This window comes from Hyaena hyaena, unplaced genomic scaffold (genome assembly GCF_003009895.1).
Source record: "Hyaena hyaena isolate Hyena2069 unplaced genomic scaffold, ASM300989v1 scaffold_459, whole genome shotgun sequence".
Classification (NCBI taxonomy): Eukaryota; Metazoa; Chordata; class Mammalia; order Carnivora; family Hyaenidae; genus Hyaena; species Hyaena hyaena.
The window spans coordinates 467,957-488,622 of record NW_024081093.1 but is presented as its reverse complement, the minus strand read 5'-3'; the positions used below and the strand labels follow the sequence as shown (position 1 = coordinate 488,622).

The window sequence follows — 20,666 nt, the reverse complement described above, 5'->3', positions numbered from 1 at the left end:
TGCTAGGAAATAAATACTTTTTGTAGGAAGATGAAAAAAATCATAAGTTATATTTGTATTTCTAATTCAGGTGACAGATTATGGGCTTTTTAAAAAAATAGACTTTATTTTTAGAGCAGTTTTATGTTCACAGGAAAATTGAGTGGAAGGTATAGAGATTTCCCACATAGCCCTGATCACAGGGTTTTTACTTAACTTTCTCTGATTTTGTTTCTGAAAATGTTGGTTCCTAACGACCAGTGTAATTTCTTATTTACTATGTCCTACTTATGTATGTTATGGATTTAAAATAGCAATAAAATATTATTACTAGGGTGAAAGCCACTGGATGCAGTTTGGTTTGTTCGTTTGTTTGACCTGAAATGCAACATAAGATGTATTTTTATCCTTAAGCTAAATATTGTCAAAACACTATTTCAGATTTACTTGAAATGGTCCTTTCCTATGTGGAAAGTTAGGTCTGTTTTTAGCTCTTAAGAATTGTTTTATAATTTTAAGCCTTATTTTTTTAGTCTCTTTAGACTGCATACTTTTCTCTGAGATGAGGAGGCAGAATTCAATCTGTAACTGCGTGTGAATCCCGGAGGATTAGGAACCGGCCCCACGCTGTGTTCATTTCTCCAACCTTCTGCCATTGTCCTGCCTCTTTCACTAAAATTCACGCTCTCCATCCACCATCTTTTAGAATGCTGGACAGAACTCTGTGGAACAAGACAGGCATAAATAAATGAACCCATTTGATAAAAATAGAATACGTAAGCCATAGCAGGTCATCCACAAATTCTTCCAGATCCATACTGATCGTTCCCATTGCCTCTGGCTGTTTTGCTTCCGACAGGTGGCTGATGCCGTGGTGCTTCCATAACACTGGGTGTTTGAAAGGCTCTTAGCTCTGGCACAATCAGAGTTTGTTGTAAAATCACCTGAAATACTCCTCCTCTGTCTCTCCGCTCTGTGAGCTGATGGATCTGGGGAGCCTGTGTGTACAAACACTCTTCCATTCCGATCTTCTCTGCTCCCCTTAACTTGTCCCTCGACTCTGGGTGCTGGCAGCCTAGGGGGCTTGGCTCTCTGCCTCTCTGGAGCTGAGCAGCTCACATCAGGAATTCTCCAGGCTTTCGGGCCTGCCGTGGAAGGGTACATGGCGTACTCGGGATGCAAATCCATTGAATCGGTGCTTTACCAGAGTTTCACTGAAGGGCTTGAAGACGCCTGGTGATCCACATGACCCACAACCTGTGATGTCACCAAGCTCCTTTTCTTTAGTCCAGTTGAGGAATGTGCACGAGTAATGCAAGTATCATTATTCTTCTCCCTGAGCATTAGGAAGCCTGGAGAATGTTCACATTCCCTGGTTATGTAAATTTTGGTATTATGCTTAATTATTTTTTTTAAAGAAACGCTTCTTTACCACCAAAATCATCGAAGCAGAATAAATAACTTTTAAACACGTTACGTCGGACAGTATGCGGGCCCTGATGTGTAGCTGGTCCAAAGCTGTTTTGTGCGTCTTTTTTCTCCAGGTTTATATGCATTATGTACATGGGGGTCTTGGGAAGGTGTGCGCTCTGCCTGGCATGGAATTGCCTTTTCTTTTCTAAGTGTTTTGTGGCCTTGTGCATTTTAAACACTGGCGCCCCCACACCCCTGCACACGTGAAATAAAACCACGGCTCTTCAGTATTCGGTTCCCGTGCCAGTGAATTTGTTCTGTCAGAGGTACCACAGCTGGGATCCTCTCAGGGCCTTGAATGTTGAGGGGAGTCACTTGGAAGCCACAAAGCAGATTTCCCTATTTACCTTGGAGATGACTGTCAACATTTAGAAGCTGCCCCTTAGGGGCACCTGGGTGGCTCAGTCGGTTAGGCATCTGACTTTGGCTCAGGTCATGATCTCACAGTTTGTGAGTTCGAACCCTGCTTCAGGCTCTGGGCTGACAGTGCAGAGCCTACTTGGGATTCTCTCTCTTTCTCTCCCTGTCCCGCCTCCCCCCCCCCCCAACACTCATACTTTCTCTCCCAAAGTAAGTTTTAAAAAAAGCTGTCCTTTAGGTGATGCTACTTGTATAGCTGTCCCTGTCACTTTACTCTGCTGCTTTCCTAAGCCTCAGTTTACTGCTCCCTAGGTCCAAATAACATGATGTTTATATATCAGACAGCATGCCAGCCCATGGGTCATGCCGATGATCAGGGTCTCTCACGGGAGACAGTGGGGCAGTTAAGGTGGCCCGGGACAAGAGAGAGAATGTGTACTGCTATCCTGCCTGCTCACAGACCAATTGCTTTTGATCCTTTTTACTGATAGTTTTGAAAAGAATAGGACATTAGCCACAGACCAAGTGCCAGAGGCTGCGTTGACTGCTCTGGTAATAATACAACCCACACACAACAGGTGCTGCTTGGGCTTGAACTTGGCTCAATGAGCAGTCCACTATCATCCACCATGATCTGTGTGCTCTGCGGGGCTCACGTGTGTATGAATGGGGATGTGGAGAGAAGGTTCTCTGCAGAGGGGCACTAGGATCTGCCACTCAGGAAGAATTATAGTCTTGCTTCAGATTTGTCTTGGGTTGAGTTGAGGGGGGTAGACACTTCCACAATTTCCACTTGGCTCTTCCCTCCACAATGCCTCTGACTTACAGTAAGAGTTCTGGGGGCTGTTAAGTAAAACCATCCCAATATTCACTCAGGACCAGGGAAATCACCATAGGCCCTCTGGCTTGCTGGACCCACTGTAGAAGGACCCTGCCCATGGCCCCCCTTCTCCCTGATCTCCTAAAGCATGGTAGGGGGAGTGACAGCATGTCAGATACCTTGGTGTGTCAGCTCACATGTAGCCAGCCATCCCCACAAGGTCTGGGGGACCATTTTCCTGGGACACAGGTACCCGAGTCCTCTTGGGGAAGGATTAGGAGAATAGTCATTGTGTGTACGGGAGTGGATCACAGATTTCTTCCTCAAGGCGTCCATCCAATCCTGCCTTCGGTCGGTTGGCTGTTTGGTAGAGAGCTGGCTCAGAACTGGGAACCAGAGGAAGGAATCAGAATTTTCCACTGCAGTGACTGACATCAGCCTTTTGGCTCACGAGTTCTTCATTATTTTTTTCCTCGTTAGACGTGTCAGGCCACATCCTTGCTGGTCACCCCATCATCCCACCCTCTGGAAACGCTGTGGTTTATGAGCCATTGCCTGAAATCACACTGGTCAACACACCCTGCTTGCACTCTGGCCTAGCTGGTCGTTATGATAATTATATCGCCCCTCTCTGGGACATCCCACAGAGTCTCGTCATCCTCCGTGCCCCAACAGCATTTTCCATTCCACCTTGCCTATGGAGGACAGCCTCACTGGGCTTCTCAAGGGTGCCAGAGCCCTACTCAGTGGTGCATTCCTTCCTAAAGGCAGTGATCTCTGGCCTGTCTTGGGGGATAGTCAGATGATGGGTTGTTTGGTCACCATTTTTACATTCCCATCTCCTTGAGATGTCTCACACATTCCTCAGGATGTCACGCCCACCCTGGCATCTCCACCTCATTTCCTGTAGGCCAGTATCACGTCCAGGTGCCAGAGAGCTGAAACTGGGTTCAGGTACCTTTATCAAGATGGTAACTCATGGGTCATGGGAGAGGGCGCCGTGTCAGTAAATTTGCCTCTATCCAGCCTTGCATCCTGACCCTCAAGATCCCCTCCCAGTGCACCCACATGGTTAAGTCCTGAGCCTTACCTTTCTGGCTGGAGACGTAAGTCTCTAAATGTTGCCACAGAATCCTCTGGCATCACGGAATTCCTGGAGTGGAGGCTTGACTTAAGTCCATCAAACAGTCTTTCATCCAGGTTCCCAAATCTGTTAATAAAAATTAGCCAACTTCAATAATCCTTGTAATTCCCAGTACCCCACCCCACCCCGTTCCCGGGGTAGAGCTAATACCGATGCCGGCCCTCCTTCCGCCTGGACCTCCTCCCAGGCCTGCACAGGTGAGGAGCTCAGGATTTGGGTTTGCACACCCACTTAACACCAGCTATAGGCTTCTTGTTGCTGTTTGATAAGATGTGAGAAACCCAGGTACAGGCTTACATCCTGGGGATCTGCTGTTGAGGCTAATCCTGGTTCCCACCGTCTCCGTTTGGGTTCCTCTAAAAGCAACGCATGAAACAAGCACTTGAGGGCGGCTGATCTGAGAAGTGAGCCAAGATTGCAAGGATGAGGGGCAGGGAAAAGAAGCAGACGTCCGTGTAAGGCTGTATCGTGGTTCTCGCTCTGGGCAGTAGAGCCAGGATTCTGCCAGACACAGAAGGTCTCCAGAATTATCTGCCTAAAAGAGGAGAATGCGACGACCCACGCCCATTGATTGAGGGTTTCCCATCCCAGAGAGGCATGGAAGCCCCCGCACTCCTGGATCCCTGGCCGGGCAGGTGCCCGTGCGGGGCAGGAAGGCACAAAGTCCCAAGGTGTGGGTCTCAGTTGGGACAGCGTCAACATAGAATGTACTGACATGTAGCTGCAGCTGACACAGGTATGCTGTAAAAACCCCTCAGCCTTCTCTTCTACCTCTTTACATGTCGCAGATCTTCCCTCAAGGGCAAGAGCATCTCCTTGGTCTCAGGAGCTGCCTAGTACTTCATCACGTGTGCATGTGTGTGCCTACACTCACGCACACTGCCCTTCCCATAGAAACCATAACTTATTTTGTCAGTCCACCCTTTAGTGTTATTTATTTTTCCACTTTTACTGACAAATGACACCCGTCCCTGTATATGTTTAAGGCGTGCAGCATGATGGTTTGATTTACATATATGATGACATGATCCCCACAACGGGCTCAGCAAAATCAGTCTTCCAGTTTAGATACAGTGGAAAGGAAAGAAAGAAAAAAAGAAGGAAAACCCGTTTTCTCCATGCAATGAGAACTCGTAGGATTTTCCCTCTTCACAATGTCCCTGTGCATCACCAGGAGTGTGAACTCCAGGCATCATGGGCTACATCACATCTCTAGTGTTTCTTCATCTTTTACCCGGAAGTTTGTACCTTTTGGCCACCTTTCTCCAACTCCCCCTCGCCTGCTTTTTTATTTGTGTCAATATGTTACTAGGAAAAGTTTTCACCCATAGAGCTGAAAGAATGTTATGCTCACCATCCAGATTCTACCATTGACATATGGTAGCCGTCTATCCACTCATCAGTCCACCTTATTTTTTGGATGTGTTCCAAAGTAGGTTGCAGTCATCGACATACTCCCTCCCTGAGTACTTTAGCACGTCCTGTATCATTAACTAGGGATCGATCAATATTTGTTTATAGCTTTTTTTCCCTTTTCAAGGTGAACCTTCTATACAGTGAAATATACAAACCTTAAAGGTCCCATTCAGTGAATATGACAAATGCATACACCTGTGTAATCCAAATCCCTTATTCAGCTAGATTACAGTTACCCCAGAAAGTTCACGCGTGTGCCTTCCCAAGCAGTGCCTGTGTCCCTCTCCCAAGGGCAGCAACTACTCTGGTATTTTTCCCAGCATGGATTAGATTTGCCTGTCCTACTGATGCATAGGAGCACATGTACCCCAATGTTCATAGCAGCACTCTCCACAATAGCTAAAACATGGAAAGAGCTTAAGTGTCCATCAACGGACGAATGGATCAAGAAGATGTGGTTTATCTATACCATGGAATACTACATGGCAATGAGAAAGAATGACATCTGGCCATGTGTAGCAACATGGATGGACCTTGAGGGTGTTATGCTGAGCGAAATAAGTCAGGCAGAGAAGGACAAATATCATATGTTTGCACGTATAGGAGGATTAGGAGGAACTTAACTGAAGAACAAGGGGGAGAAGAAGGGGGTAAATGGTGGGGGAGAGGGAGAGAGGCAAACCATGAGAGACTCTTGAATGCTGACAAAAACTGAGGACTGATGGATGTGGGGGGGGAGGGGGGAGGGGCATGGAGGAGGACACTTGTGGGGATGAGCACTGGGTGTTATGTGGAAACCAATCTGACAAACTATTTGTAAAAAAAAAAAAAAAAAAAAAAGATTGCCTGTCCTAGAGCTTCATATACATGGGTTCCTACAGTGTGAACGTTTTGTGTCAGGCTTCTTTCACTGAGCATGACCTATTTAAGATTTATCCATGTTATTGGAAGCACCAATAGCTCTGTTTTACTGCTGTGTCCATCATGTGAACACACAAAAGTTTGCCCATCGTTTCTCCTCTTGATGGATATCTGCTTACTTCCAGGGTTGCACAATTATGGACAAATCTGCTATGAACATTTGTCACAAGTCTTCTCATGAACCATGCTTTTGTTTTTCTTATAACCAAGAAAAAGCCTTTATGTTGAAGTGCAGGTTCTTAAAAACTTATTTTGAGAGAGAGATTGCAAGCTGGGAGGAGCAGAGAGAGGGAGAGAGAAAGAATCTCAAGTAGGCTCCACACTGCCAGCACAGAGCCCCCGATGTGGGGCTTGAACCCATGAACCTTGAGATCATGGCCTGAACCAAAACCAAGAGTTGGATGCTTAATTGAATGAGCCCCCCAGGCACCCCTGAGGTCCATTTGATTTAAAGCAGTGTTGCAATTAAAACAGGCACACACAGGGACAAAGAGAGAGAGTACCTATGTATCCATACCCAGCTTTCATAAGGATCAGCCTTGCTCTCTGTGTCCTCTGCTTTTTTTGTTTGCTCTTTTTCTTTTCCATCTGTAGTAACCTCACGGGCTGTCATTCCACCCATAAATACTTCTGGATATATCTAGGGGCCACCTGAGTGGCTCAGGCAGTTGGGCATCTGACTTCGGCTCAGGTCATGATCTCACAGGCTGTGAGTTTGAGCCCCGCATCGGGTTCCGTGCTGACAGCTCGGAGCCTGGAGCCTGCTTTGAGTTCTGTGTCTCCCTCTCTCTCTCTGCCCCTCCCCTGCTCATGCTCTGTCTCTCTTTGTCTTAACTCTCTCTCTATCTCTCAAAAATAAATAAAAATTTAAAAAAATTTTAATTTGATTTTCCCCGTCTTAACATCGGATTTTTTTTTTTTTGGCAGTTCATTAGAATCAGGATCCAAACCAGATTCTTCTGTTGCATTAGGTTATTAGGGCTCTTAAGTTCTCTTGTTTTCTAACAGTACTCTCTTTATTTTGTTTGATTTTAATACCATCAGTCTGTTTGAGCAACCCTATATTGGGCTTTTATCATTTATCACTGGGCTTCTTATCACTGTCCCACATTTTGTATTTGTCATATTTTGCTTCCTTGTGTTATCATTAGATTAAGGTTCAGCTGAGGTTCAAGTTCAGTAATGAGGACTCCTTCTGGGTGGGGCTGGGTGTGTCCTGTTAAATGACAACACGAGGGACGTAATGTCTGCTTGTTCCCTCTCTTTTTTTTTTTTTTTTACAAATAGTTTATTGTCAAATTAGTTTCCACATAACACTCAGTGCTCATCCCCAAAGTGCCCTCCTCCATGCCCATCCCCCCTCCCCCCCACATCCATCAGTCTCCCTCTTTTTTTTTTTAATTTTTAAAAATTTTTTTTTATTTCTAGGAGAGAAAGAGAGGGACAGCGTGAGCAGGGCAGGGTCAGAGAGAGAGGGAGTCACAGACTCTGAAACAGGCTCCAGGCTCCGAGCTGGCAGTTAGCACAGAGCCCGACGCGGGGCTCGAACCCACGAACCGCGAGATCATGACCTGAGCAAAAGTCGACCCTTAACCGACTAAGCCACCCAGGTGCCCCTGTTCCCTCTTTAAGAGACCGAGGCTGAGCAGAGGAATCACGTAGGTGTAACTCACAGGTGTTAATTTCCATGCAGTCTTTATTTCCCCCCAGATAATAGGTCTTTTAAGTCTTTGTTCTTTTAAATGCCCCCAGTTTTCCCCCCTGAGGCCAGCGGGAGCCTCTTGGGTTAGCCCCTCTGTCCTGCAGCTGGCCACCTGCCCCTGGGCCTGCGACTTCCGGCTCCTGTCCTCTGCGCGCTTCATCGCTGTGATCCATGACTCTGCTTCCTTTATGCTGCCAGAGTGCCAAGCATTTAAATCCGTGTTTTCATGCGCTCTTCTGTATAAGTTGCTCTCCGTAGCTCTCGGCATAAAGCCCAGGCCCATGCACGTGGACATCGGGGCACATTTGGTCTGTCCCTGCCCATCTTCAGCTCCCTGCGTGCGCTGCCCTGAGGTCCCAGACCCCGTTCGCCGCGTCCCACACGCTGTCTCCTTGGCCTGTGTCCTCCCGCTTGCCCGGCTCCTCCGCATCCCAAGGCTCAGCTCAGGCCAGTGGTCCCCAGCCCTGGCCGTGCAGTACATCACCTGGGCACCGGGCACCGGCCAGGATCAATTAAAATCTGAATGTCTGGGGGAGAGGCCTGACTTTGCTGTTTTCAGAAGTTTGTGCTGGTGATCCTGATGTGTGGCCAGGGTGTTCCTCTGGGACACCGTGCCCCACCCCCTGGCTACGTGCCGTTGCGCCGCATTCCACTCGAATCCTGACCCCGGCTTTATTGAGATATGATTGTGCTAACACTGTGCAAGTTCAGGTGTGTGCTGTGACCGTCTCATCCTTACCCTACCCTCTGGGCCTCGCCATGTTGACTCCGGGGTCTGTCCGTGCTGCACGGAAGCCTCGTGTCGGCGTGGCCACATCTGTGTGGCTCTGTCCGTCATTCCTCAGCACATAGGAGGGGGTTGGTCGTATTTATAAATGGATGGTGGGGAGACATTGGGGCTGGATTCGGGGGCTATTTGAATGCAGGGATGGTGCTCCACTGAGCGGGACCAAGCCCAGGGCCCGCTGTCTGCTAAGGTCATTTCTTACCCACCTCATCTTCTGCTCCTCCAGAGCCCCTTCCCCTAGACAAGGAGGCTTCCAACAGCGCTTTCCTTTCCCCAGTCGCCTGCCCCTTCATATACATGCCGTGGAAATGTTTCCGAATCACCCATTGGGTCACCTGGTAAAAGAAGTGGCTTAGAATTTTTGTGAGCTTCTTTACAAGTCTCTTGCCTTTGGAAGGCAGTTGAAGCCTTGTTCCCTAGAAGAAGGCTTGTTTGCCAGAAGAAGTGATATTAAACAGACACTCCAGCCTCTTTTAAAAAAATGATTGTTGCAGAGCCTGGGTGGCTCAGTTGGTTAAGCGTCCAACTCTGGATTTTAGCTCAGGTCATGATCTCATGGTTTGGTGAATCAAGTTCTGTGTCAGGCTCTACGCTGGCAGCTTGGAGCCTGTTTGGGACTCTCTCTCCCTTGTTCTCTGCCCCTCCCCCACTTGCACTGTCTCTGTCTTTCTCAAAGAAATAAATAAATAAACTTAAAAATAAAGTTAAAAAATGATTCTAAAGTGATCTATTTGTTTATTTTTGGTTAGCTTTATTGAGATGAACTTGCATATAGTAAAGCTGCCCGTTTGCCCCTAAATGATCTACTGAGTTGTTTACATCACAACGCTTTAACTCACAACGCTTTAAAGTTGAGTTTCAGGCCAGGTGTGATCCAGGACTCATGCTTTCAGTTAATTCAAGGGACACCTCCAAAGCTGTCATGAACCGTGGTGCTGCTATGAAAAAAATAAATAAATAAAGCTTTTTTTTTTTTTTAAAGCAAGCCTAGGGGCACCTGGGTGGCTCAGTGGTTAAGCGTCCAACTTTGGCTCAGTTCATTATCTTACGTTCATGGGTTTGAGCCCCACGTCGGGCTCTGTGCTGACAGCTCAGAGCCTGGAACCTGCTTCAGATTCTGTGTCTCCCTCGCTCTCTGCCCCTCCATGCTCCTACTCTGTCTCTGTCTCTAAAAAATAAATAAAACATTAAAAACAAAAAAAGACCAAAGCTGTGCAAGAAATCTTACCAACAGTGGGAGACAGCACCTAATTGGTTTCTTATGGCTCTGGTCCTGTTGGCGCCAATGACCCGTCACTGCCTTTTCTATCCACCAGAGGGCAGTGTTCTCTTCTGCCTAACCATCGGCTTCCCCTTTGACTTCTCCCCTTTCAAATTCTAGCCTTTCAGCTTCTGAAGTGATCCCCACAGTGTCCCTCGAAATTTGATTTGCATAGATTTTTTTTTATTTTGCTAGAAATACGCCTTTCATTGCAACCCCGTACACTTCCATCCAGTGCAACTCTGTATACGTAACAACACTTTCGTAAGCGAATACTTTGTGCAGTGCACGGATAGGTTATATTCTTTCACTTAAAAAAGTGCCGATCAAAAAAGATTTTTTTAAGTTCCAGCCATCACCCAAATTGGGTTCATGATTCATCCAATTGGATTGCAGCCCCTAATTTGAAACATATTGCCTTGAAGTTCTGACATCCTGCACGTTTATGGAACTGGCTAGGGAGGGCTGTAGAGTCCGGCCCGTCACTGCCAGGCTTGGAGCCCCAACCGGGGCTGGGGACTTCTCACCCCTTGCTTGCAGCCCAGTGACATTACTGTTGAGGTACATCCAGTGCTCCAGGAGGTCACAGCCGGGGGGCGGGGCGGGGGCGGGTGTCCGTGTGTGGTCCCTTCCCAGGACACTGGGCTTTGCTACATCAAGGAAAGAGCCAGCTCCCCAGGGTTTCTCTTTGGGACTCTCGCCTGCGTCGGCCACTGATGATCAGATCGGCGCTGGCCCCTGGAGAAGGAAGCCGTGGGAGTCCTGCACCCCTGTGCGATTTCTGTTGCCTGAGTGCGTGGCCACTGGCTTGGCGGGGGTTCGCTTTATAGCCAGAAGCCAGGCACTGCCTGTACCAGCAGATTCCACAGATGAAACAGGCAGGAGGCCACGGGCCGAAGTGGGGAAGGTGGACGTTCTCACACGGTCCCCTCCTTGCTCTGTAGAATGCCTCCCAGAGGACGTTCCAGATCGACTACAGCCACAACCGCTTCCTCAAGGACGGGAAGCCCTTCCGCTACGTCTCGGGAAGCATCCACTACTCCCGCGTGCCCCGCTTCTACTGGAAGGACCGGCTCCTGAAGATGCGCATGGCGGGGCTGAATGCCATCCAGACGTGAGTAGCAGGGCGCCGGGCTGTCACTGGGGCCTGGGCACCCGGCCCTGGAGGGTGCCGCCAGCCACATGTCTCCCAGCAGCTAGCGGTTTCGTTGCTGGGCCCGGGAAGCAGCAGCATCTGGTGTTCTGGGAGGGGCTTGTCCTGAGCTCCACTGGCCCTTCTTCAGATAATTAGCCACCTCTTCCGACCTTGACCTTGTCAATGGAAGTCATAAAATGAGGATCAGCTAGGGGCGCCTGGGTGGCTTAGTCGGTTAAGCGTCCGACTTTTGCTTAGGTCATGATCTCGCAGTTCGTGGGTTCGAGCCCCACGTCGGGCTCTGTGCTGACTGCCAGCTCAGAGCCTGGAGCCTGTTTCAGTCTGTGACTCCCTCTCTCTCTGACCCTCCCCTGCTCACGCTGTCTCTCTCTCTCTCTCTCCTAGAAATAAATAAAACCTTAAAAAAAAAATGAGGATCAGCTTTAGAAGGTGTGAGTGTTTACTGCATGCGGGGCGCTTTACACAAAGCAGTCCATCCCCTCGTTCCCGTTTGTGGCTCGTGAAACTGCAGTCCACCCAAACGCCTGCATTTGGCCAGAGGTCTCCCTAGAATTTGAAGGTGGCGGTATCTGTAGGCTGCCTCAACTTCTCTCAGTTTGGGGGGGACGAAGCCACGTTAGGTAGATTCCTGAAATCCAGTTCTTCTTTGTGGTTCTGCTGGTTAGAGATTATCTCTCCTCATCTCTGCTGCTGTCGCAAGGTGACTAAATGGGGAGAAAAGTTGGGGAGGCTGACTTCTCTGGTTTTCGCCCCACTGAGGAAGATTGCTGATAGCCTCTTCAAGATAAGGGGTGAGAAGATGCAGAGGCAGAGCCCTGGGGCACCTTCCTACCTACAGCTTCACACTTAAGCTCCAGGAGACTGAACCCCAAAGCCATGGGATTGTGGGTAAAGGCCATAAGCCAGGGGTCATCCAAGAGACCTTTGCAAAGGCAGCGGATGGCGCCATATTTCCACTTGTGTCCCATGCTGTAGGCATGTAGGCTGTAGTTCCCCAGGGGAACTGGGAGAAGTTTTTGTCACTTCCTGCGTGCTGCTCCTGACAAAATCTTTTGCAGGAGGACACGGGTTAGAGGTGAGGTTTTTTTTTTTTAATTAATAATTTATTTTTTAAATTACATCCAAGTTAGTTAGCATTTGGAACAGTGATTTCAGGAGTAGATTCCTTAATGCCCCTCCCCCATGTAGCCCATCCCCCTCCCACAACCCCTTCCGTAACCCTCTGTTTGTTCTCCATATTTGAGTCTCTTATGTTTTGTCCCCCTCCCTGATTTTATATTATTTTTGTTTCCCTTCCCTCTGTTCATCTGCTTTGATTCTTTAAAAAAAATTTTGTTTTACATTTATTTATTTTTGAGAGACAGAGCAGGGGCAGAGAGAGAGAGGGAGACACAGAATCCAAAGCAGGCTCCAGGCTCTGAGCTGTCAGCACAGAGCCCAACACGGGACTTGAACCCACAAACTCTGAGATCATGACCGGAGACAAAGTCAGACGTTTAACCGACTGAGCCACCCAGGCTCCCCCATCTGCTTTGTATTTTAAAGTTTTCATATGAGTGAAGCCATATGATATGTGTCTTTCTCTGACTGATTTCGCTTAGCATAATACCCTCTAATTCCATCCACATAGTTGCAAATGGCAAGATTTCATTCTTTTTGATTGCTGAGTAATACTTCATTGTGTGTGTGTGTGTACACACACCACATCTTCTTTATCCATTTATCCGTCGATGGACATTAGGGCTCTTTCCATACCTTGGCTCTTGTTGATTGCACTGCCATAAACATTGGGGTGCATGTTCCCCTTCAAAACAACACATCTGTATCCCTTGAATAAATACGTAGTAGTGCAATTGCTGGGTCGTAGGGGAGTTCTATTTTTAATTTTTTGAGGAACCTACACACTGCTTTCCAGAGCGGCTGCACCAGTTTGCATTCCCACCAGCTGTGCAAAAGAGTTCCTCTTTCTCTGTATCCTGGCCAACATCTGTTGTTGCCTGGGTTGCTAACGTTAGCCATTCTGACCGGTGTCAGGTGGAATCTCAGTGTGGTTTTGATCTGTTTTTCCCTGATGAGGAGGGATGCTGAGCATTTTTTCATGTGTCTGTTGGCCATCTGGATGTCTTCTTTGGAGAAGTGTCTATTCATGTCTTTTGCCCGTTTCTTCACTGGATTAATTGTTTTTTGGGTCTTCAGTTTGATGAGTTCTCAATAGATTTTGGATACTAACCCTTTATCTGACATGTTGTTTGCAAATATCTTCTCCCATTTTGTCGGTTGCCTTTTAGTTTTGCTGATTGTTTCCTTCGCTGTGCAGAAGCGTTTTATTTTGATGATGTCCCAATAGTTCATTTTTGCGTTGGTTTCCTAGCCTTGAAGGGGTTTTCTAAATTTTTACTTTTATTAAAAAGCATTTTCAAAAAATAAATGTACCTCTATACCTTAGCATAGATATTTTCATTTTCTCTAAGCCTTCCACAGGAAGAGAAATTCACATGGGACAGCTTGGGAATTGCTGAGCTGTTTCCAGGAAGGGGCCGTGTGTGTGTTGGCAGGTACATTCCCTGGAACTTTCACGAGCCCCAGCCAGAACAGTACCAGTTCTCGGGGGAACATGACGTGGAATATTTTATCAAGCTGGCCCACGAGCTGGGACTCCTGGTGATCCTGAGGCCCGGACCCTACATCTGTGCGGAGTGGGACATGGTGAGTGTGGCCAGACCTGACCCGGCCCGGCCAGCGCGCGTGACAGGGGCGGGTGGGCTGGTGGAGATCTGGGGGAAAGTGAGTGAAAAAAGTTTAAATAAGTCAGCCATTCCGGATAACACTGAGTCTGTGACTGTAGCCAGCACAGGGGTCTTGTACCTCAGGAGGTGGCTAGGCGGAGACAAACAGGTGAGGTCAGAAGGCATGTGCCATCCTCTCGGTGCTCACAGAACTCAGTTTCCCCATCAGTTACCTCACAAGGTTGTCGTAAAATTAAGTGGAATAATCTATAGAAAGACTTTGATTCTCCAAACACTGCATTCACGTGATGTCATCTTCCTAGTAAAAGTGAGTTATAATTACTACTGTCCCTGAAAGTTCTAAACCAGAAAGCCCAGCTCAAACACCCCTTCTTCCGTGGGGCTCCTCTTTTCTCCTCTCACTGCTAAGAGTGGCTTCTGTCTCCCGTGAGACCTTATAATGGCTTCTCTCTTCTTTTGCCCCACCCCCCATCCTAGGGAGGCTTACCCGCTTGGCTGTTAGGAAAAGAATCGATTATCCTCCGCTCCTCCGATCCAGGTAAGTTGTACATATGTCCTGAGAGAATTATGATGTTGTTAGACATCTTATATCAGAAGCAGCAGGTATTTTGAAGGCTGGGTTTCTTCTGCACACATGCTTTTTTTTAAATTGTTTTTTAAATTTATTTTTGATATATAGAGAGACAGAACATGAGCGGGGAGGGGCAGAGAGAGGGGCAGAGAATCTGAAGCAGGCTTCAGGCTCCAAGCTGTCAGCACAGAGCCCGACGCAGGGCTCGAACCCACGAACCCTGAGATCCTGACCTGAGCCGAAGTCAGACACTTCACCGCCTGAGCCCCCCGGGCGCCCCTGCACAAGCACTTTTGAAGGCTTGGTGTGAGTGGGAGTGCTAGTTGCTGTCCACTGCAGACTCTGAATGTGTAGGAAGTAAGGCTCTGTTGAACCGTTTGACCAGATCTTGCTGATAAACTGGTAACTTTGAACCTGGCACTGGGCCCTGTTTGCGGTTGACCAACTGACTTTCATGCTTTCTCTTCCTACTTTCTCAAAAAGTACATGCCCAGTGATAGTATCTGGCTAATCAAACGACAGTTCATTTGTCTGCCTTTACAGAGGGATCTGTATGTGATAGTCTTTTTGTGGCCTTTTTAAACAACTAGAAATTATTTTAGCTGTAAACCCTGATCAGGCAGAAGGTCCCATTAGCTGCACTTCTGCTTCCTGAAGACTTCAGTTTCCCTTGGTGATGCTGGTCTTAGAGCTGATCCTAAGAGCAGCTAACACTGATTAGATTTACTGCGCAGAAGGCTGGTGTACTCTGCTCTATGCGTACATCCTTCTCAGTGCGTTACCCTTCCGTTTTGCACGCTTAGCACATTATTCATGTTTTCACCTGTATTATTTTATCCTTATGGCTTCTTTACAAAGACTGTGCTCTATTATCCCCGTTTGCCAATGTAAATATATAATTTATGAAGGCTTAATTTTAAAAAGAAAAAAAGGTGCACCTGCGTGGCTCAGTCGGTTCAGCATCCAACTTCGGCTCAGGTCATGATCTCACAGTTTGTGAGTTCGAGCCCCACATCGGGCTATTTGCTGACAGCTCAGAGCCTGGAGCCTGGAACCTGCTTCAAATTCTGTGTCTCCCTCTCTGTCTGCTCCTCCCCTGCTCATGCTCTTTTTTTCTCTCTCTCTCTGTCTAAAAATAAACATTAAAAATGAAAAAAAAGAAGAAAAAACCCACATAGGGTGACAGAGAGAGACAGACATACATTCAGGCACTCTTTTCTTCATTCAACAAAGAGGGCTTACGCCTCCTGCGCTCCAGGCTTGGTGCCCCCATGGCGGGGACAGAATCCCCCGAGGAGATGGGCAAGGGCGGGACAACTTTCATCAGACCTTTAGTGATGCAGCCACCCCCTTTCAGGTCGTCGTCAGGTCCCTCACATCCCGATCTGGGCTGTGAGCTCTAGGGCGAGGGGGCTGCGGTGTGTCTGTTCGCACTAAGGGGTATGGAATGGCGTTAAACCCGCCTTCTTCTCCAGATTACCTTGAAGCCGTGGACAAGTGGCTGGGAGTCCTTCTGCCCAGGATGAAGCCTCTCCTGTATCAGAACGGAGGGCCCATTATAACCGTGCAGGTAACCTCACCGCCGAGCCTGGCCGGGCGCGGGGCGGGCGGGCTTTCAGCCGTCCACCTTGTACGCGGGAGTGAGGCAGAGGGGAGCCTCACTGGTCTGTTTCCTTACAAGGCGACGCCGCAGCTGGTGATTTTATACAAGTTACGTTTCGGGGAGGCGTTACCGGTTTGGGGGGCGGCCGTGGACCAGACTCTGAGCTGACCGCCCGGCAGACATCATCCAGTTATCCCAGCCTCTTTGAAGAGAAGAACTTCAAAGAGGTTAAGTGGCCTGGCCGAGGTCACCCAGCGGGCAGGGGCAGAACAGGACCACTGGCCCGGTGGCCTGTGTCCCGGGTGCCACACGGCCTGTGGCCGCGGGGATGCAACACGGACTCAGACGCCTTGGCGTCTGCCCCGCACAGGCAGTCAGTTCAGGCCGGCGCGGAAGGAGGAGGTGGCGGATTGAGGCCATTATGTTTTCTGTCCCGCTTCCTGCCCTTACGTCCCTTCTTCCGGGTGTCCTCTGCTCTGCACACCCTGGCAAATGGCGGGGGCATAGCAGGTTCCAGGTATTTTCCATGTGAAAATTGGGGCGCTTGACCTGCAACAATTTGTGATGTTTGCAGCATCACGTAGGTAAAACGTAAAACTGGGGCGCCTGGGCGGCTCAGTCGGTTAAGCGTCCGTCTCTCGATTTCAGATCAGGGCACCATCTCATGGTGCGTGAGTTCAAGCCCCGCATCAGGCTCCGTGCTGACAGATTCCGTCACCGCCCCCCCCCGTCCCTGCCCTGCTCATGTTCTCTCTCTCTCAATAAATAAGTAAACTTTAAAAAAAAAAAAAAACACATAAAACCATGCTTATTAGTCATTTGCCAAGGAATAAATGTAAAACCGGCTGCCCCCTGAAACTGGAAGGGGGTGCAGTGTGGCACTCCCCGGAGAACGTGGGCAAGATTTCCTTCTTACGGCCAACACTGTGGGCAGCGGTAGAAACGGTCCCTGGGGGCAGGGGGCATGGCCCTCTCCTGCCCTTCACGGGGAGGTCAAATGAAGCGATGAGAAGGCTGACCTGGCCAGAGTGGCCATTCGGACCCTGCCTGGTGGAGAGAGGCCGGCTCGCTGCTCCCAGAGGGACAGAGGGACGTCCGAGTAGCGCTGACGGCCCCTCTCCCCGGCTTGAGGCCGGACTGCTTAAGCCTAAAGGAGCCCATTTCCCCTATGAACATGTCAAGGCTGCAAGTGGAGTGTGTCTTCCTGCGGCTGGGTCACCTTCCTTTCTCTTAATCTCAGGTTTTCCTTCATTTCCTTCATCTTTTCTTTATCTCCGCTACTTTCCAAGTCACTTTCAAGCTCCTCTCACAACTTTTCTGTCCCTTTTGGTTGTTGAAATGCCACAGGGAGCGTAATCAGATGTGAATTCCGTAGAGGAGAGCAAAATCGGCTGCACTCGGGGCATTTCTGGTGTGTATCCCTGGCAGCCTTGGATGACCTGAACTTGACTGTGGGTCCCGCCAGGGGACTCAGCCCCTCCTCCTCTGCCTCTGCCCTTCACACCTCCTACTGCTCGAGCTCCATAGTCCCTTTGCCCCTTGATTAGTAAATAAACAAGTGAGCGCGGGGACGAATAGAAGAACGTACGGAAACAGAAAAACCAGAATTGTCACTTAGGCGTTAGGAGCCGGAAGCGAGTCTCTTACGTTTTGGGGGAGATTTCCTTGATTTTTTTTTTCCATGCATTACAAAATTTTTCTTTTTAGAGTCAGTGTAGACTGTGTGGCCAGTTTCTTTTTTCTTTTTAAAAAAATTTTTTTATGATTTATTTATTTCTGTTTTTTTTAATGTTTTATTTATTTTTGAGAGAGAGAGACAGACAGACAGCGTGAGCAGGGGAGGGTCAGAGAGAGAGGGAGACACAGAATCTGAAGCAGGCTCCAGGCTCTGAGCTGTCAGCACAGAGCCCGATGTGGGGCTTGAACCCATGAACCGTGAGATCGTGACCTGAGCCAAAGCCGGACGCTCAACTGACTGAGCCCCCCGGGCGCCCTGAGCTGACAGGGTGAGCCCCGGACTCTGGAACAAGGACCCCCGATGGCCCATTTTCACAGATAAAGGCACGTTGGCGCCCAGCTCCTGATGTGGCCCGTGGCTGCTTTTGTACCAGGAGCAGCGTTCAGAGCGCACAGGGACAGGCGGCCACACAGCCTGAGATCCTTACACCGTGGCCCTTCACTGAAAAAGTCGACTCACCCCTTGCTCTAGAAGAATCCAGCGTTCCTCCGAGCCTCACTGTGACTTCCAGGGAGTCTCTCGAGCCCTCGTCTGTGTGCGTGCTTCCCCTCTCGCTCCCCCGCTGCATGCCAGCTCGGTCTCTCCGGCTGACCTGAGCCTAGAGGTTGGCGGTGCTCTGAGTCGCTAGCATGCTGGGTACTTACTGGGTATCCTGTATCGCGCAGAGCCCTACCCACGTGTCAGTCCTGCTAACGGCCCCCCTCTGCCCCTCACCAGGACAAGAAATGGCAGAAGGGACGCTTTCACGTGGACGGCGGGGCCTCTGATGCCCCTGCCCGAGGCCACAGCTCTGAGCCGCCTTGCAGACGCGGACCTCTTTTTCTTTCCAACAACCTAACCAGATTGTGTGTGTGCATTTAGGGCGTACCTGTGTATTTTAAGGTACAATCATGATACCGGGTGAATACAACTTGAAAAACTAAGGGAACCTAAATGAGCTTTGGGTTGGGGTGCTGTGGGGGTGGGCAGAAAGGGACAGTGTGGCAAAGCACTTCATTGCTAGAGCTGAGGCTGAAGATGACGATGATGACGGAAAACAGAGCCATTTAAGTAGATCTTATTAGGGGCACCTGGGTGGCTCAGTTGGTTGAGCGTCTGACTTCGGCTCAGGTCATGATCTCACGGATTGTGGGTTCGAGCCCTGCGTCGGGTTCTGTGCTGAATGCTCAGAGCCTGGAGCCTGTTTCGGATTCTGTCTCTCTCTCTTTCTCTCTCTGACCCTCCCCTGCTCACTCTGTGTGTGTCTCTCTCTCTCTCAAAAATCAATAAATCCTAAAAAGTTTAAAAAGTAGATCTTATTCAAAGAGGCGGGTGGAGGGGTAGAAAATGAGGAGGAAAGTATCTTGCCAGTATTTGCAAAGCTTCCCTTAGCCTTGCTCTCAATTACTTCCAATGGGACGCCTGTGGGACTAATCAGAGGGTCAGGGCAGTTGCCCCAGAGAGCTTTCCGCTCTGCCTGGCAAACACCTCCTCTTTCAAGGTGACTTCATGACCAGTGAAGCTCTTGTGCAGGGCGAACTCGCTACAGAATGCTTTGTTTAAGACATTTATCTATTTTTGAGAGACAGAGAGAAACAGAGCACAAGAGGGGAGGGGCAGAGAGAGAGACACAGAATCAAACAGGCTCCAGGCTCCGAGCTGTCAGCACAGAGCCCGACACGGGGCTCGAACTCACTGACTGTGAGATCATAACCTGCGCTGAAGTCTGATGCTTAACAGACCGAGCTGCCCAGGCGCCCCCAGAATGCTTTGCTTTTTGAAGCTGTAACATGAATGTTTCATCCAAGGGCTCCTCTCTCTGGGAAACAAGCACTCATGACACTGTTTGGGAAGCAGTACTGTGTGAGCATGACAGTGGTGCTTAGTTCATCGACATCCCTCACCGGCCCGCGCCTACTCCCAGACTGCCCGGGGCCACTGGGCACTCAGCAAAGCGGCCGCCCCTTGCAGGAACGCAAGCCGCCAGCGCTGCCTTGGGCACCCCTCCAGGAAGCCTCCTTCCATCTGTCTGGGCCCCCATCAGGCTGGGCACCTCTTTCCTAGGGCTTCACAGTGTCCTGTGCTTCTTTTTAATGACTGTGCACTCCCAGGATCAGACACATTTATTTTGCATTATGTGCATATTGCACTTCGATGGTCAGCTATCTTTTTCATTTTTGGACAATCGTGAACGATCACACGAATATGCAGCATAGTGAAGCCTTGAGGAGGGCCCCTGCATAACCTCCACGTAGCTGGGAAACAGCACGTGGCCAGGACCTAAGAAGCGTCCAGTGTTGGTGACCACCGCGCTCCTTCCCACGGTCCTGACCTTCGTGGCCATTGGACTCTTGGTTTTCTTTATATTTTTACCACCTATGTACGTACCCAGATTTTATGGTTTGGCTGTGACTGTTTTGAATTTTCTGTGTGGGGAGTTATACTGTCTGTATTTCTCAATGAGTTGCTTCTTTCACTCAGTGTTATACCTCTGAGATTCTTTTATATATTGGGTGAAGCTGAAGGTCATTCATTTTATCACTTTAGAGCAATGTTTCTTAACTTTTTTTTCATGGTTGCCCCTAAAGAGCCTCTTTAGACATTTTTTAGTTAAAATTTTTTAATGTCTTACTTATTTTTAAGAGTGAGAGCATGAGCAGGGGAAGGTCAAAGAGAGAGTGAGACTCTGAATCCAAAAAAGGCTCTAGGCCCTGAGCTGTCAGCACAGAGCCCGACATGGGGCTTGAACCCACAGACCATGATATCATGACTTGAGCTGAAGTAGGACACTTGACCAACTGAGCCATCCAGGCGCCTCTGTAGACATTTTTTTTCTAATTGCCTGCCCTTGAAATTTTAATACGTCTGAGCTACTGTAGAAGTGTATATATATCTGTGCTTTACATATAAAAAAGAGTAAGATGTTCTTCTATAAGAATCCATTTTTACCTTCCTGGGTAATGCTGTCTCGATGGGGATTTCCTACCCCCCACCCTCGGCACAATCGCC

General features: G+C 48.9%; 1 protein-coding gene across 1 annotated transcript in view; it reads left to right on the top strand.

Annotated features, from left to right (window-relative positions):
• The window catches only part of GLB1 (galactosidase beta 1), an 87,877-nt gene that overhangs the window by 13,073 nt on the left and 54,138 nt on the right, over positions 1-20,666 (top strand). The window contains exons 2-5 of the mRNA XM_039253727.1: positions 10,808-10,977; positions 13,575-13,725; positions 14,244-14,304; positions 15,813-15,907. Coding sequence (XP_039109658.1) covers positions 10,808-10,977; positions 13,575-13,725; positions 14,244-14,304; positions 15,813-15,907 — 477 coding nt within the window. The remainder of the gene's footprint in view (positions 1-10,807; positions 10,978-13,574; positions 13,726-14,243; positions 14,305-15,812; positions 15,908-20,666) is intronic.